Source organism: Vicia villosa, linkage group LG3 (genome assembly GCF_029867415.1).
Source record: "Vicia villosa cultivar HV-30 ecotype Madison, WI linkage group LG3, Vvil1.0, whole genome shotgun sequence".
Classification (NCBI taxonomy): Eukaryota; Viridiplantae; Streptophyta; class Magnoliopsida; order Fabales; family Fabaceae; genus Vicia; species Vicia villosa.
In genome coordinates, this window is record NC_081182.1 from 2,585,621 (window position 1) to 2,599,331 (window position 13,711).

Here is a 13,711-nt window from a genome sequence, read left to right on the forward strand (position 1 = left end):
AAGGGATTTGAGGAGGGCCTCATACCTAGGTGAGTCTTAGGTAGAAGTATAGCAAGGGTAGTGATTAAGTGAGTAGATCGTAAATTGTTTGTTTGTTAAAGGTGTATGAATTGATTCTATTTAGTGGACTTATCCCTGACTTGGTAGCCTCCAGAGTAGGTGGTGTTGTACACCGAACTGGGTTAACACTTGCTTGTGTCTCTTTTATTTTGCCTTACTTTTTCTCACCTTATTCCATATTGGTTAGTTCTCAGATATTTGTGTCGTGACATTTCCTTCGATATCACATATCTGATACCAGAATTTCAGCGAGGATTGGCCAAAATGAAAAGATGCAATTGAAGCAGAATTAAACTCACTCTACAAAAGAAAAGTTTTTGGACCTGTAGTCCGAACACCTCAAGGTGTTAAGCCAGTTGGATACAAATGGGTTTTCGTGCGAAAGCGAAATGAAAATAATGAAATTGTGAGATACAAAGCTCGAATTGTTTCTCAAAGATTTTTGCAAAGACCTTGAATTGATTTTAATGAGACATACTCACATGTAATGGATGGAAGCACCTTTCGATGTTTAATAAGCCTTGTAGCACATGAAGGGTTTAATTTGTACATGATGGATGTTGTAACAGCTTATCTGTATGGTTCACTTGATAGTGAAATTTACATTAAACTCCTTGAAGGGTTCAATATAACAAATGCACATAATTCCGAATCTCAAGAAAGCTACTCCATAAAATTAAACAAATCTCTCTATGGACTGAAACAATCTGGACGTATGTGGTATAACCGCCTTAGTGAATATTTGCTTAGAGAGGGATATACAAATAACTCCATTTGTCCTTGTATTTTTATAAAAAGATCAAGAAAAGAATTTGCAATAATAACTGTCTATGTTGATGACATAAATATTATTGGAACTCCTGAAGAGCTTCCAAAAGCTGTGAATTGTTTAAAGAAAGAGTTTGAGATGGAAGACCTATGAAAGACAAAATTATGTCTAGGTTTACAAATTGAGCATTTGGACAAAGGAATATTTGTACATCAAGAATGCTATATAGAAAAAGTGTTAAAACGCTTCTATATGAACAAATGTCACTCGTTGTCTACTCCAATGGTTGTTAGATCATTAGATGTAGAGAAAGATCCTTTTAGGCCTCGAGAAAAGAATGAAGAATTGCTTGGTCCTGAAGTATGATATCTCAGTGCGGTTGGAGCACTGATGTACCTTGCTAATTATACATGCTCTGATATATCATTTGCAGTTAATCTATTAGGAAGATACAATTCTTCACCCACACGAATGCATTGGAATGAAATCAAACATATACTTCGTTATCTTAGAGGTACAATATACATGGGTCTGTTTTATACCAAAGTATCAAAACTCGAATTAACAGGTTATGTAGATGCAGGTTACTTGTCAGATCCTCACAATGGTAGATCACAAACAGGTTATTTGTTTACATGTGGAGGTATAGCTATTTCATGGAGATCGGTGAAACAAACAATAGCAGCAACTTCATCTAATCATGCTGAACTTTTAGCACTACATGAGGCAAGTCGAGAGTGTGTTTGGTTAAGATTGTTAATCCAACATATACAAAATACTTGTGGTTTGTCTTATGGAAAAATAAATACAACAACCATATATGAAGATAGTATTGCATGCATCACTCAATTGAAAGATTGTTACATTAAAGAAGACCGAACAAAACACATATCTCCAAAGTTCTTCTTCGCTCATGATCTTCTGAAGAATGGTGATATAAACATCCAACAAATTCGTTCATGTGATAATCTTGCAGACCTTTTCACAAAGTCACTCCCAAGTAGAACTTTTAATCAACTAGTACAAAAGATTGGTCTTCATCGTCGAAGAAATGATCGCTCAGCTGAGGGGGGAATACATTTATTCTAAAAGAATATTGTACTCTTTTTCTTTCACTAGATTTTTTTCCCGATGAATTTTTTCTAATAAGGTTTTAACATGAAACTAACATACTATTCATTAGTAAATTTTAAAATATAAGATATATGTCCAAAACAATTTGGTTAAACATTTTAAATTAATTGACAAAGAAAAGATGTATCCAGGATCAACGTGTTATATAAGTGGTGTAAATACAAATAAACCAATATTTATTTATGTATGTAGTATATCATTCACTAATCATGCGCACCAATTTATAACAAAAATAGACTAAGAAATAAGGTGAGTTCAAGAGGATACAAACTTTTAAAGATAAAAGTCTAATTTGACATGAAAAATAATTTTTAAATTTAAAATAAAGTGAAAGGACTTTTGATAATATAATTGTCAAACCAGTAGGTGAGCTATTGGTCTAATAACAGGAAAAGTATATATATGACTTTAGATAACATAAAGGACTTTTGATAAAAAAAAAGTACTCAATTTTAATGTATGTATCATCCCAGCCACACCTAAGTGATTCAAATGGATTCATTCAGAAAAAAAAAATGATTTAAGGCTAACACCATAATATGTATATAGAAAGGATTAAAGCCCTCTCAAAAATTGTCAAAAGACCAAGTTGTTAAAGATTGGAAAGAGACTAAGTTCTTAAAGATTGAAAAAACAGTAGCATAGTTTTATCATCACTTACAATTACACTACTATCAGAGTAAATAAATAACATGAGTTCTAAAGTTCTTTTCCTATTAAATGGTGTGTCTACTGCAAGAGTAAATCATATTAACTCAAAAGTATATGCTATTTAGACTTTCTATATCTTGTAGTCACTAATAGCATTTCTGATGGGAGCAGTTGGAATGAAACAATTGAGGGAGATTCGATAGAACAATGTTGTAGGATGAGATTAATACCTCTGGTTAGTGAGACTGTTAAAATAAACTTGCTAAAGCCATAAACTTGAAAGAATCCTCAATATATTTTATGAAGCTAAAATACATTGTACCTGATCTAAAAGACATTATTTATGATGTACTGCAATATGGGTCATGATAATAAGTGAAAACTCAATGTTGCTATATCAGGAAATAAAAGACATTGTTTCTAATTTTGCAGCAGGAAATAAAGCTATATGAAACAATCAATATTGAAAGCAGAATCAAAGAATTTGAGTATTAGTAACCTGAGTGAATGTTGTAAGATGAAAGGAATAAGTAAAACTGAACCATTAAGTGGATGGACCGGCTCCTGTCTCCTTCTCAAGAATCCATAACTCCATACCCAAATTATTGCTCTAACCAAACTGGAAAAGCTCATCTGAAAATAGCTTTTGAAATGCATGGTCCGACTAGAAATCAAAATAATTAAGGCAAAATTCTACTAATCATGATAAATCAAACCTATATCTCATCAAAGATAGCTTGTTGAATAATTTTCCATTCCTATTAATAAAAACAAAGATGAACCATAAATAATTTTTCAGGAAGGATTGAATCATAGATAAAATGAAAATAGATCGAGTGAACAAATATATAACAAATTAGCAAATCTGCAGGGAATGGACTCACTTCTCCTTTCTGCTGCCTCTACTGTCTAACCTACAGGAACAATCCCAAAACTATCAATCCAATTCAGACATGGAAAAGATAATCCAAACGTAACACATGCACATGGTGACATAAATCACACACCTTTGCCCATCCTTGAGAAACAACAAGCATTGCAATATTTTTGTCCACTCTGAAAATGAGAAAAAAATGCATAACTATGATAATGATATTGTAAGCTACTATAACACTTTTCTAATGTTATTACCTATACACATGTTGATATTGTAGATAACTACAAACAGAATTCATTATTGATATTGGCTTTGAATTCATCACAAAACAGCACAATTCAAGTATTAGTTCAAGTACCGACATAATAATACATGTATTACTTAAACTTTAATGATATAAAGCAAAAACTGGTTTATCAACTCAGATATTTTGGTCCTCAACTTAGACAATGTTGACATTGCTAACTAATTATCAGGAGTAGTACCACATACTCTCTTAAGATTTGGACTTCAGATTTAAAGTTGTTTATATAAATTTCTGAGGCAGCCATGTAATGTATGCATTAATACCAGAACAAATTTTGTTAAAAATCAATTTTTATACTGTTTGACAACTGCGTTGACATTGGTATTGCAATAATAACTTATAAGTTAGTGCAGTACATAAACTGATTGATTTTGGATGAGTACGTTCATCCTCTCCTATTCTCATTCAGACTTTGATTTGCTCTAATGCTTTTCTGCTAGGAAGTTGGATCTCTGCAAAGTTTTCATTCTGCCTCCTAAATTCGAATATTAGGCAATATATGTATAATTATGGTTTATTTTGAGTAAATATATATCAGTTGTTTTAAGATATGCATAAAAATCAATGTGACCCGTGCAAACACACAACGGTAAATATAGAAACTCCATTGAATTTATCAAGAACTGAAGTGGTAGAAAACAACAAAAAAGAAACCCACCTGAACTCCCAAGAGAATTTGGACCTTTTCTCTCCCTTTCTTGATTGTCTTTTGTGCTCCTTCCTGATGATGGAGGAGATTTGCGACTGACATCTTTGGTTGGCTGAGAACCAGATGCAGAGTCAGTTCCCCCTTCACGTTTCTGCCTGGCTTGCTCAGCCATAAGTTGCCACTTCGACAGCATGTCATCTCCCCCAACAGCAGCTCGGGCTGCAACATTTGTCCTCATTTTGTCATCTACTTCCTTGTTCACCTACAAGATATTATCAATAAAAAATAAGACTTCTCACATAGATAATGGTGAGTTACATCATCTAAATTGATACAGTTGCTTTATTGCGACCATCATCCTTGTCCTTGTCACCGTCAACTCCGGAACCACCTTCTACCTATACTTTAAATAATAAGCATATAGGTTTGAATCTAAGATGCAACAATATAAAACATATGCATGCTCGAGAAAACTTACAGATTGACAAAATGGCTACTCGTGCAAGCAGTTATAGAAAATAACTGACCTGTTTTGACATTCTGACTATGTTACTTATTACTCCCGCGCATTCGCTCTTCCACACACTGACCATTTATTTTCAGGCGTAAGATTACATGGAATCCTACTTGTAATAAATAATGAAAAAATACATTTAATCTCACCAGTGACAAGCATTTTTCCACATCATTACCCATGCCTTTCAAGCCACACTCAGTCACTGCCAAGGTGACAGAATAGAACAGCTATAAGATAAGTTTGAGAAAAGGAAAGAACATCAGATGGACAGAAATGGCATAAATATGACTGACTAATTTCAATCAATTTTCTCTGCAATGGAGCTTTCAGCAAAATCAGACTTTCTTCCTCTTCTTGCACAACTCTTCGAGATGCTTCTGAAACTCGACTGTCCTCTTTGGACCCAGAAAATAACTGTTCTTCCTCCTCCTACATAATAAAAATAGCTTGAAATTGTTAAAACAGAAAAGTATACATCCCTGACTATGGTTTTCTTCAATATGACAAAGCATCATACCCTAAGATCAACACCAGTAACAGCTTTAACATCATTAAGCTGTTCAATGCTTTGTTCCAGAGATGACCCAGACACCTTTTGTTTCTTACTGTAGGATAACAAGCAGGTATGCATATAATAAAATCAATAAGAAAATGCAATAACCAACCCAAGAAAAAAAATCATGAACCAGCGGAATACTGCAACTCACCTTGGAGGAGGAGGTGAAGAACCAAGTGTTTCAAGTGGTTTCTTCTGGCCAAGAGGTCTTTTTAGAGGTGTCTTTGACCCCATACCAGAAGTGCTAGCTGGGATCTGAGAGCTTAACTGATGCAAAAAGAGGAAAAGAAATCAGGTATCAGCAAGTATTAAGATATCATCCAAAAACATGGATGGAACATGCCCTTGCAAACAGAATGATGCCTTGGTATTCCAGAAAAACTTGTAAAGGAAGATTTTGATATTAAAAACAGAGTGAATAGCACCTAAACACAAGCCCCGAATTCAAACCATGAACCATTGTTACAACCCCACATGAAAAAAGAGAATGCCGATAGAAGCTACAAATCCTATCAACCCTAATTATTTTAATATGGTAAGATAGAACCATAAATTCACTCTTGATTATTGGCTAAAAAACAGACTTGTTTATGAAAGATATTGAAACTGGAAGAACAAAAAAGAAAACATCCAAGAAAAGGAGAAAGTGAGTATAGCAAAGATTCCCGATCTCTCAAAGAAGTCGTAATATTTCGCAGAATTTTAACAATACGGAGATCAAATTTATAAATATTTAGATCAATTCAAGCAGATTAATAGTATTTCCCGGATAAAAACCAGTGAGCATAGGAAGGTTATAGAAATTTGAAGAAAACAAAAAATAACTTTTGGATACTATTTGATCCCTAAAACTATAGGTATGGCAACTTTTTGACAAACACATGCATGTTAATTTGCAACTTACAGAGACAGTTGGATCTAGTTGAGATGCAGGGCTTGATGTGGGCAAGCTAGCAGATGTTGGGTGTGGCATGCCAGTGAGTGCTAAAGAACCTCTTGAAAACTCATCCTTCACAGTGCCTTGATTGACACCACTGCCCCGTTTAGTTTGACCAGAATTAACAGAAGGCAACCCATGCAATTTAGATAAATGATTCCTATGTTGCTGCTGAAAAGAAAGGTCGTTAGGTTCCTTTTTTACATATGAAACAGATGAAAACAAGCCAGAATTTTGTTCTGCTGAAGGTTGCCAAGAAGTTGAAGTTTGATGTGGTGCTGTATTGTTTACACCAGTCGACACAGATCCACCTGGCATTCTCTTAGGATCAGTGAAAGAACTTTGTCGTTCTACACCCAAGTGATTTAAACCAATATTCTGATGTGCAATTTGCCTTATGTGTGAATCATGAGGATGAGGTTGGGGTCTGAGAGATGATGAACTAGTAGTTGTCCCGGAAAAATGGTTATAGTTAGTAGTTACCACCACTGCTTCCATATGACGATGGGAAATGTATATGTTGTTGTTGCTGCTTATTAAGGCCATGCATGTGAACTGAGGATCTTTCAGTTTCTTGACTGAAAGAATTAGAACCTGATGATGGTAATTGATTTGGTTGCACTACTCAAACATCATGTTCCTGAGATTTTTTAGCACCAACGTCCATAGTTGAATAGGTCGGTTTACTCTTCACACTATGTTGTTTGCTAATTTATATCATGCATTATTTTGAAATTCATAATGATATACTAGTTTTCATTTTGTCTGCTTATTGTCTCGTTTGTCCTTTAAAATGACATAGGATGTATTTCTACCAATCTTAATACAAAAAGGCAAAGGGAGTGGAGTTCACTGATGCATAGGAATTTATGCCAATTTACAAATATGGTATGCAGAGCTTAGATATAGTGTAAATTGAAGGATACCTGGATCTGAATCAGAAAGCTAAGAATTAGAAGCATCTCCGCCTATGTCTCTATTTAATGCAGCTTGAAACACTTCAACATCTGCTCCTGAATGCATAGTTTGATCATGTGGATATCAAAACACAATGACGGTACAAGTGAAGCCCCAATTAATGATCAGCAGGTGTTTTTTGGAAAGTAAACAGTAGAGAGAAGAAAACCTCATCATCTTCAAGAAACTTGACTATAGATGGGTCCATAGCAGCACGTTGTTTATTCGTTGCTCTTTTAAACCAACTGCAACCAGTGGTAGAGCATCACTAAAAAGTTCGGGAGGGCAGTAAAAAAAACTATAATTTGAAAATCAAATATGATAATCATGTTGCATACAAAAAACTTCATTTCCTTCTTTTTAACCAGCTTTGCTCTTAAAAATAATATAAACTTTCCTACACTTCATCTTTACTTTTCAACTTTTCAAGTAATACAATTTATAAGCCAACCAATTCATTTAAAGGAAGCTAATAACAAATGAATAGAAGGATCTATTGGAAAAACAAAGAGTTAGTGATACAGCGTCACAGTCTGGAAAACAATTGAAACAAAACGAACATAGGAAGGCCAAGATACTCTCACCTCTCAGTTCAGATACTATAGAAATTAGAAAAATCACCGCATTCAACAACATTCAGTTTCAAGGTTCAACAACATTCAATTTCAGCTCAGATACTATAGAAATTAGAAGTCTCATACTAAAATATGTTGTTTATAGCAGTCTCATACTAAAATATTACAAATATTTTTATTTTAAAATATTTAAAGGAGTTTTATAACTAAGCACTCAGATACTAACTTATTCTTATAGATAATATTTAGAACAAGAACTCTTCAAAGAAGTAAAACTAAGCATAGATTGCATCTTCAAAGTTCCATTCTATCATATTTTTGTCTCCACCTTAAATTCTTCACCAATAAGCTGTTTCAAATCTGAAACCTCCACAGTAACAAACTCAAATGACCTCTCATTCTTTGGTATCCCCAAGAAAGTAACCTTTTCAATGATCCATTTTTGGTCCAATGCAAATTTTCCATTTGTAACATTTGATCTAACAGAAACACTATTGTTATGCAATGCACCATAAAATCTCACAAGTGTCCACTGCTCTTTCTCTTGTATATCAACAGCTTCACCATCATCCAAATAAACATGTCCATAACTATTTCCATTTCCATTCAAAACAATCACAAGTTCAAATGCAGTGTTCCGAGCCACTTTCGTTGTCATTGCTTCACCTTGTAAGGCCAAAATGTTACCTTCTCCAACATGCACATTTATGTGATCAGATGGTGCATCAAGTGTGACATGTTTACCCGATTCCGCATTCACCGAGTTTGAGAAATTAAAAAGATCAAACCAATTTCCTTTAGGAAAGTATGCATCAACGGTCACTGCACTGGATTGTAGCACAGGTGAGACTAGAACTCCTTTGCCTAGTAGAAACTGTGAGTTTATTTCATATGTTGCACTATCCTCGGGGAATGAAAAGAATAGCGGCCTCGCCATAGGTGTCCCATTTGTGTTTGATTCATACATTAGTGTGTAGAAATAAGGAAGAAGGCGATAACGAAGGCCAAGCACTTTTCGAGCTGATGCTGCAACTGAATCCCAAATGTAAAGCTCCTGACTGATGGTCTTGTTATCTGAATGATCTCTTGCAAACGGGTAAAAGGCTCCTAACTATACATTAAAGAAAATAAACAGTACGTATTAGATATGCATAAATCATAATACAATTTTGAGGAGGAATTAATGTTAGTTACCTGGATCCAGCGACGACAGAGCTCTTCAGTAGTGTTATCTCTGAAGCCGCATATATCTGCGCCAACCATTGGCATTCCAAAGATTCCAGAGTTCAATATTGATGGAATTGAGTATGCTAAATCATTCCATGTAGCAGCATTATCTCCTGTCCAATGAGCCGCATACTTTCCGGAGCTTACGAAAGTTGATCTACTCAAAATGAATGGCCTTTTACCGGTTATACTCACCAAAGCCTTGTTAGTTGCTTTAGATTCAAGTAATCCATTCAAATTATGTGAATCATACTCAGTGATATTACCATAATGTAAGGATGTTGCTGGAACCGTTTTGAAGTTAATCGGCCGTCGAACTCCATTACTGTTAATTTTGTAGGGAGGGTTGTCAAGATTAGAATGTGAAGTGGCATCAGATTTTTTGAAATTTGAAAACTCATTCATGTCAAGCCAAAGACCATCAAAAGGAAGAAGTTCCCTAAACAATTTGATTTCATCACCCCAAAATTCTTGACTATGAGGGTTAAGAAAATCAGGGTAGTAAACTGGTCCAGGCCAAACTTCTCCTTGATAGTTGATTCCATTTCTCTTTATGTAAATATCAGCTTGTAAACCTCTAACATAGGTTGCATATGTGTTATTCACATTGATACCTGTGTGCAAAATTTGCCTCAAATCAATGAAATATGTATAAATGCCAAAAATACTCTATGGTCTTGGAAGAATTAGGTACCTGGATCCAAGATAGGTACATATTTCTGACCATTTTTGTGAAGTGTATCCACAAAATTTCTCATCTTTTCTACCGGAAAATTAACAGGATCAAGTGTGAAATCTTTAAATGCATCCATGTAATCGATATCTGTCCACATAACTTCAAGAGGTATCCCAGCTTTCGCATAGTTGGTTACCACACCTTGCAGATCACTTACATTCTTGTAGCCCCATCGACATTGATGAAAACCTTCACAACGAGTTAAAGATTAGCAAAAGAATTCGAGCATGAATAGAAGGACAAAAAAGGGTGTTGAACTTACCAAAAGACCAATAAGGCACAGGAGCAGGTCTACCAATGAGTTGAGTGTACTGATCCAAAACCGATTCAGGAGAAGAGCCAGCAAAGAAATAGAAATCAAAAACACCACCAATAACCTTATAAGTAACACGATCACCGCTATAAACAACATCCATTCCATTACTGTTAAGCAGCAAAACTCCATGTGTGGTTCCACTTTTCACTCTTCCATCAGATGAACCCTTTCTCACATCTAAGTAAAAAGGGTGAGAGCCATAAAGGTTCACATCAGTATTCAAACTAGCAATATCTTCGTTCCAAAGAGTGAATGTTTGGTTTGGTTGTAACTTGAAGGAACTCTTTGTGTGCTCTCCGAAACCATACAGAGAAGCTCTTTTTGATGGTAGAGAGGAAGAAACTTGCAAGTATTGATCTTTGAATACTAGAAACGTTTCGGGGTTTAAAGGCTTTTGTGGTAAAGTATTAAAGATTATATCTTTGTTGGATTTGCGTGAGATGGTGAAACCAAACGGGGTTATTTTGTGGAGTGTGAAGACAAGGTCTGAATCTGGATGTATGAGTATGTGTTTTGAGTTTTTAGGATTTTGGAAGATAAAAGAGTGAGATAGAGATGGTGAGTCTCTAGAAATCACTTGTTGTGGAATTTCCCATCTTTGATTATTTGAATCAGTGATCCTTACTCTTAGTCTATCTTTGGTCTCAAAACTGCAATTCATAATTAAAAAAGAAAAGTTAATAATACAATTATATAAATATGTTTGTTGAGACAAGAAAATAACATTAAACTATGATTATATTTGTTAAAACAAGAAAATAACACTAAACATAATCACCTAGCAGTGAGGTTGAGGAATGGAATGTCAATTCCATAAACAGAAGAGGATTTGATGAGTTTAAGGTTAGCAATCAAAGAGTTTGATGTGGGGTTATTTGTTACACTTGTGATTGTGTAGCCATAACCAACTTGTGAATCTGCCACAGTTTCAAATATGATTATGGAAATAATGAAACACAAGATTAAACTTGGTAGTGGAGTAGTTTGAATTCTAGAATTTGTAACCATTTTGATATGAGTTTATGAGAATTTTTAAGGTTGATGAGAAATATGCATGATAGCTCCTCTATATATAGTGAAAACAAATTTACCATGGTGAGATTTATTAAATAATCAAGGTTAATTTATATTTTAATTGGATACAACTGTATGATACTTTTCTTTCTTAATTTGAGCATTTTATTAGATGAGCGTGAGGAGATAACAACTAGTAGTAATTGCAAGCGAATAGTAAATGCATGAATTTAGAAAATATCTTACCGATTGTGTTTCCAATACACTATTGAACAAATTGGCTCCATAAAATAATTGAAGTTTAACGTTCACTTTTACTTTGGCATACAAAATAGATTTTTTTTTAAGTAATTGTTATTTTTTTAATAATAAAACTTTATATTACTATAGCATATAATTTAATTACGTACCGTATACTGTATACTATATAGTATATTGGCAAATAAAAACTTAATATCATTTTTTAAAAATATTTATTTATTTGTTACATTCAATTCTATATTTCTATTATAATTATTACATTATCAAAAAATTATTTTAAAATAATTTTAACTTTTAACTTTTTTTTTTAATGTAATTTTTACTGTATAAACTACTGCTCCACATCTAAATTGTTATTTTATATTTTATTTATAACAATGAAAATATATCAATAGTTAATATGAATAACTAAATATAAAAGAATTAATTTTAAAAAATATTAAATGTGGGAATTCAATGGCAGATCCAGAAATATTTAATAGTGGGGGCAAAATTTTTTATACTATAATTACCAAGATAAGAAAATATGGCTACTTAAATTCGATCTAAAATTATACATAAAATATCATCACAGTTAAACCATTATACTATAAGATTAACAATAATATTTTAAAATTTTCAGAAAAATAATAATTTATAATATATAGAACATATTTCCGCTTAAAAGTATGATTCTTTTTATAAAAATTATTAATTATACATTCACAATATACATATTTTTTACACATCATATGTAAATATTTGTAAAAATAATTAGGAAATAAACACTTTAATAATTAGATATATATGCAAATAAATTTCTCATCGGTCAACACATCATGACAATCAATTTTAAATTTATATTTAAATTTATATTGTGGTATGTATTTAATGTTACATAAGTGTATCAAATTAAACATAATAATTAATAATTATTATTTTATTTTATTCAAGATTGATTTAAATAAATAACAAATATTTTTAATGAGGCAAATGGAAAAATTTAGTTATTTATAACAAACAATTTTTTGTCTTTGTGGGGGCCGAAGCCCCCTTAACACAATATGTGCATCCGCCCATATGTGGGATAAAACTTTTTTTTTAAAGAAGGGTTTTTTTAGTTTCTTACCTTTAAATATAGAGGAAACAAGTGATAGCATGCAAAATGGTTTAATTAATGTGGTATTGCAGAACAATGTTCCGGAAGGTGGTTTTTAAAAAAAAAACGTGAGTAATTATTAAAATAAACGGAACCACGTGTCAAAGTCTAATTAGACTATTAAGGATCACACAGATTGTGGCATTGTGCATAGATATGAACTAGAAAATCACATTTACTCCTTTCATAGACTAGTTTTGTTTTAATTAATCTTTTTCTTTTTCTCATCTTTGCATCAAGTTTTGAAATAATAAAAATCGTACTATTTTGTATAATTTCTCGTAATTACTTTGGTCAGATTCTCACGTAACAATTTTTTTCTATTGCTGTATAATGTATCAAAATAAATAACTAAAAATATAAAGTTTTATATAATGTGAAGACCCACTTTAAAACTGGAATCTGGTGTATAGCATGTGACATTGCCCCCACACCATTTTCGGTTTACTTATTCTTGCCAAGTGCCAACCAGTGATAGCTGTGTTAGACCACTGTTTACAAACCCTAATATATTTATTTTCTATCTCTAGTTACATTTGCACCATTAATATAAACGAATAATAATACTGACTGTTTACAAGATATTGCAATTTTACTATCTTGACTTTTTCTCGAAATTTGTCTATCAGACAAAACCATTTACTAATTTATAAAATAGTATGTTTTTACAAAACACATCCCCTCTCAAATTTTATCCTTTCCTTTCGAAAATACAACAAAATGTATTACTATTTTATAAATTATTTTATTTCAAATGAAAGTTTTCATATATTGTATATAGATTTTGGACAGTTTCGATATTCATTGTTATCACGCAAAAGCATCAACATGTATTATTGTAGGTTAGGTATTGCCAGATTTAGCTAGACTCACTTTCCACTTTAGTTGTATGATTAAATATTCTTTAGAGAGAATTTTATTTGGAGTGAAAACTTGAATAACAAAAAACTAGTTATAACTTGGGGGCATGGAGTGAAAGAGTTACTGTTTAATTTTAAGTTAGAATAAAAAAGTCCTATTTTATAGGACA

At 32.8% G+C, this 13,711-nt stretch overlaps 3 protein-coding genes across 6 annotated transcripts; all 3 read right to left on the reverse strand.

Annotated features, from left to right (window-relative positions):
* Positions 1-891: 891 nt before the first annotated feature.
* Positions 892-4,685, reverse strand: LOC131660053 (uncharacterized). Its single transcript, XM_058929177.1, has 4 exons — positions 4,457-4,685; positions 3,622-3,670; positions 3,499-3,528; positions 892-3,372 (listed from the first exon to the last, which is right to left on the reverse strand). The coding sequence occupies exons 1-4, from the start codon at positions 4,683-4,685 to the stop codon at positions 3,315-3,317; spliced, it is 366 nt and encodes a 121-aa protein (XP_058785160.1). The 3' UTR covers positions 892-3,314.
* Positions 4,575-7,661, reverse strand: LOC131660052 (transcription initiation factor TFIID subunit 4b-like). 3 transcript variants are annotated; one of them, XM_058929174.1, is made up of 8 exons: positions 7,584-7,633; positions 6,425-7,470; positions 5,672-5,787; positions 5,482-5,569; positions 5,258-5,393; positions 5,111-5,166; positions 4,975-5,032; positions 4,575-4,709 (listed from the first exon to the last, which is right to left on the reverse strand). In XM_058929174.1, exons 2-7 carry the CDS (start codon positions 7,001-7,003, stop codon positions 4,997-4,999), a joined length of 1,011 nt encoding a protein of 336 aa, XP_058785157.1. In that variant the 5' UTR covers positions 7,004-7,470; positions 7,584-7,633; the 3' UTR covers positions 4,575-4,709; positions 4,975-4,996. The 3 variants fall into 3 exon arrangements, with proteins under 3 accessions (XP_058785157.1, XP_058785159.1, XP_058785158.1); XM_058929176.1 differs by lacking the exon at positions 4,575-4,709 and having other exon boundaries at positions 4,957-5,032; positions 6,425-6,625; positions 7,384-7,470; positions 7,584-7,661; XM_058929175.1 differs by lacking the exon at positions 4,575-4,709 and having other exon boundaries at positions 4,957-5,032; positions 6,425-6,628; positions 7,384-7,470; positions 7,584-7,661.
* LOC131660051 (alpha-glucosidase-like) lies at positions 7,495-11,306 on the reverse strand. 2 transcript variants are annotated; one of them, XM_058929173.1, is made up of 6 exons: positions 11,047-11,306; positions 10,215-10,918; positions 9,911-10,141; positions 9,184-9,830; positions 8,318-9,100; positions 7,495-7,659 (listed from the first exon to the last, which is right to left on the reverse strand). In XM_058929173.1, exons 1-6 carry the CDS (start codon positions 11,274-11,276, stop codon positions 7,651-7,653), a joined length of 2,604 nt encoding a protein of 867 aa, XP_058785156.1. In that variant the 5' UTR covers positions 11,277-11,306; the 3' UTR covers positions 7,495-7,650. The 2 variants fall into 2 exon arrangements, with proteins under 2 accessions (XP_058785156.1, XP_058785155.1); XM_058929172.1 differs by lacking the exon at positions 7,495-7,659 and having other exon boundaries at positions 8,143-9,100.
* Positions 11,307-13,711: the final 2,405 nt, after the last annotated feature.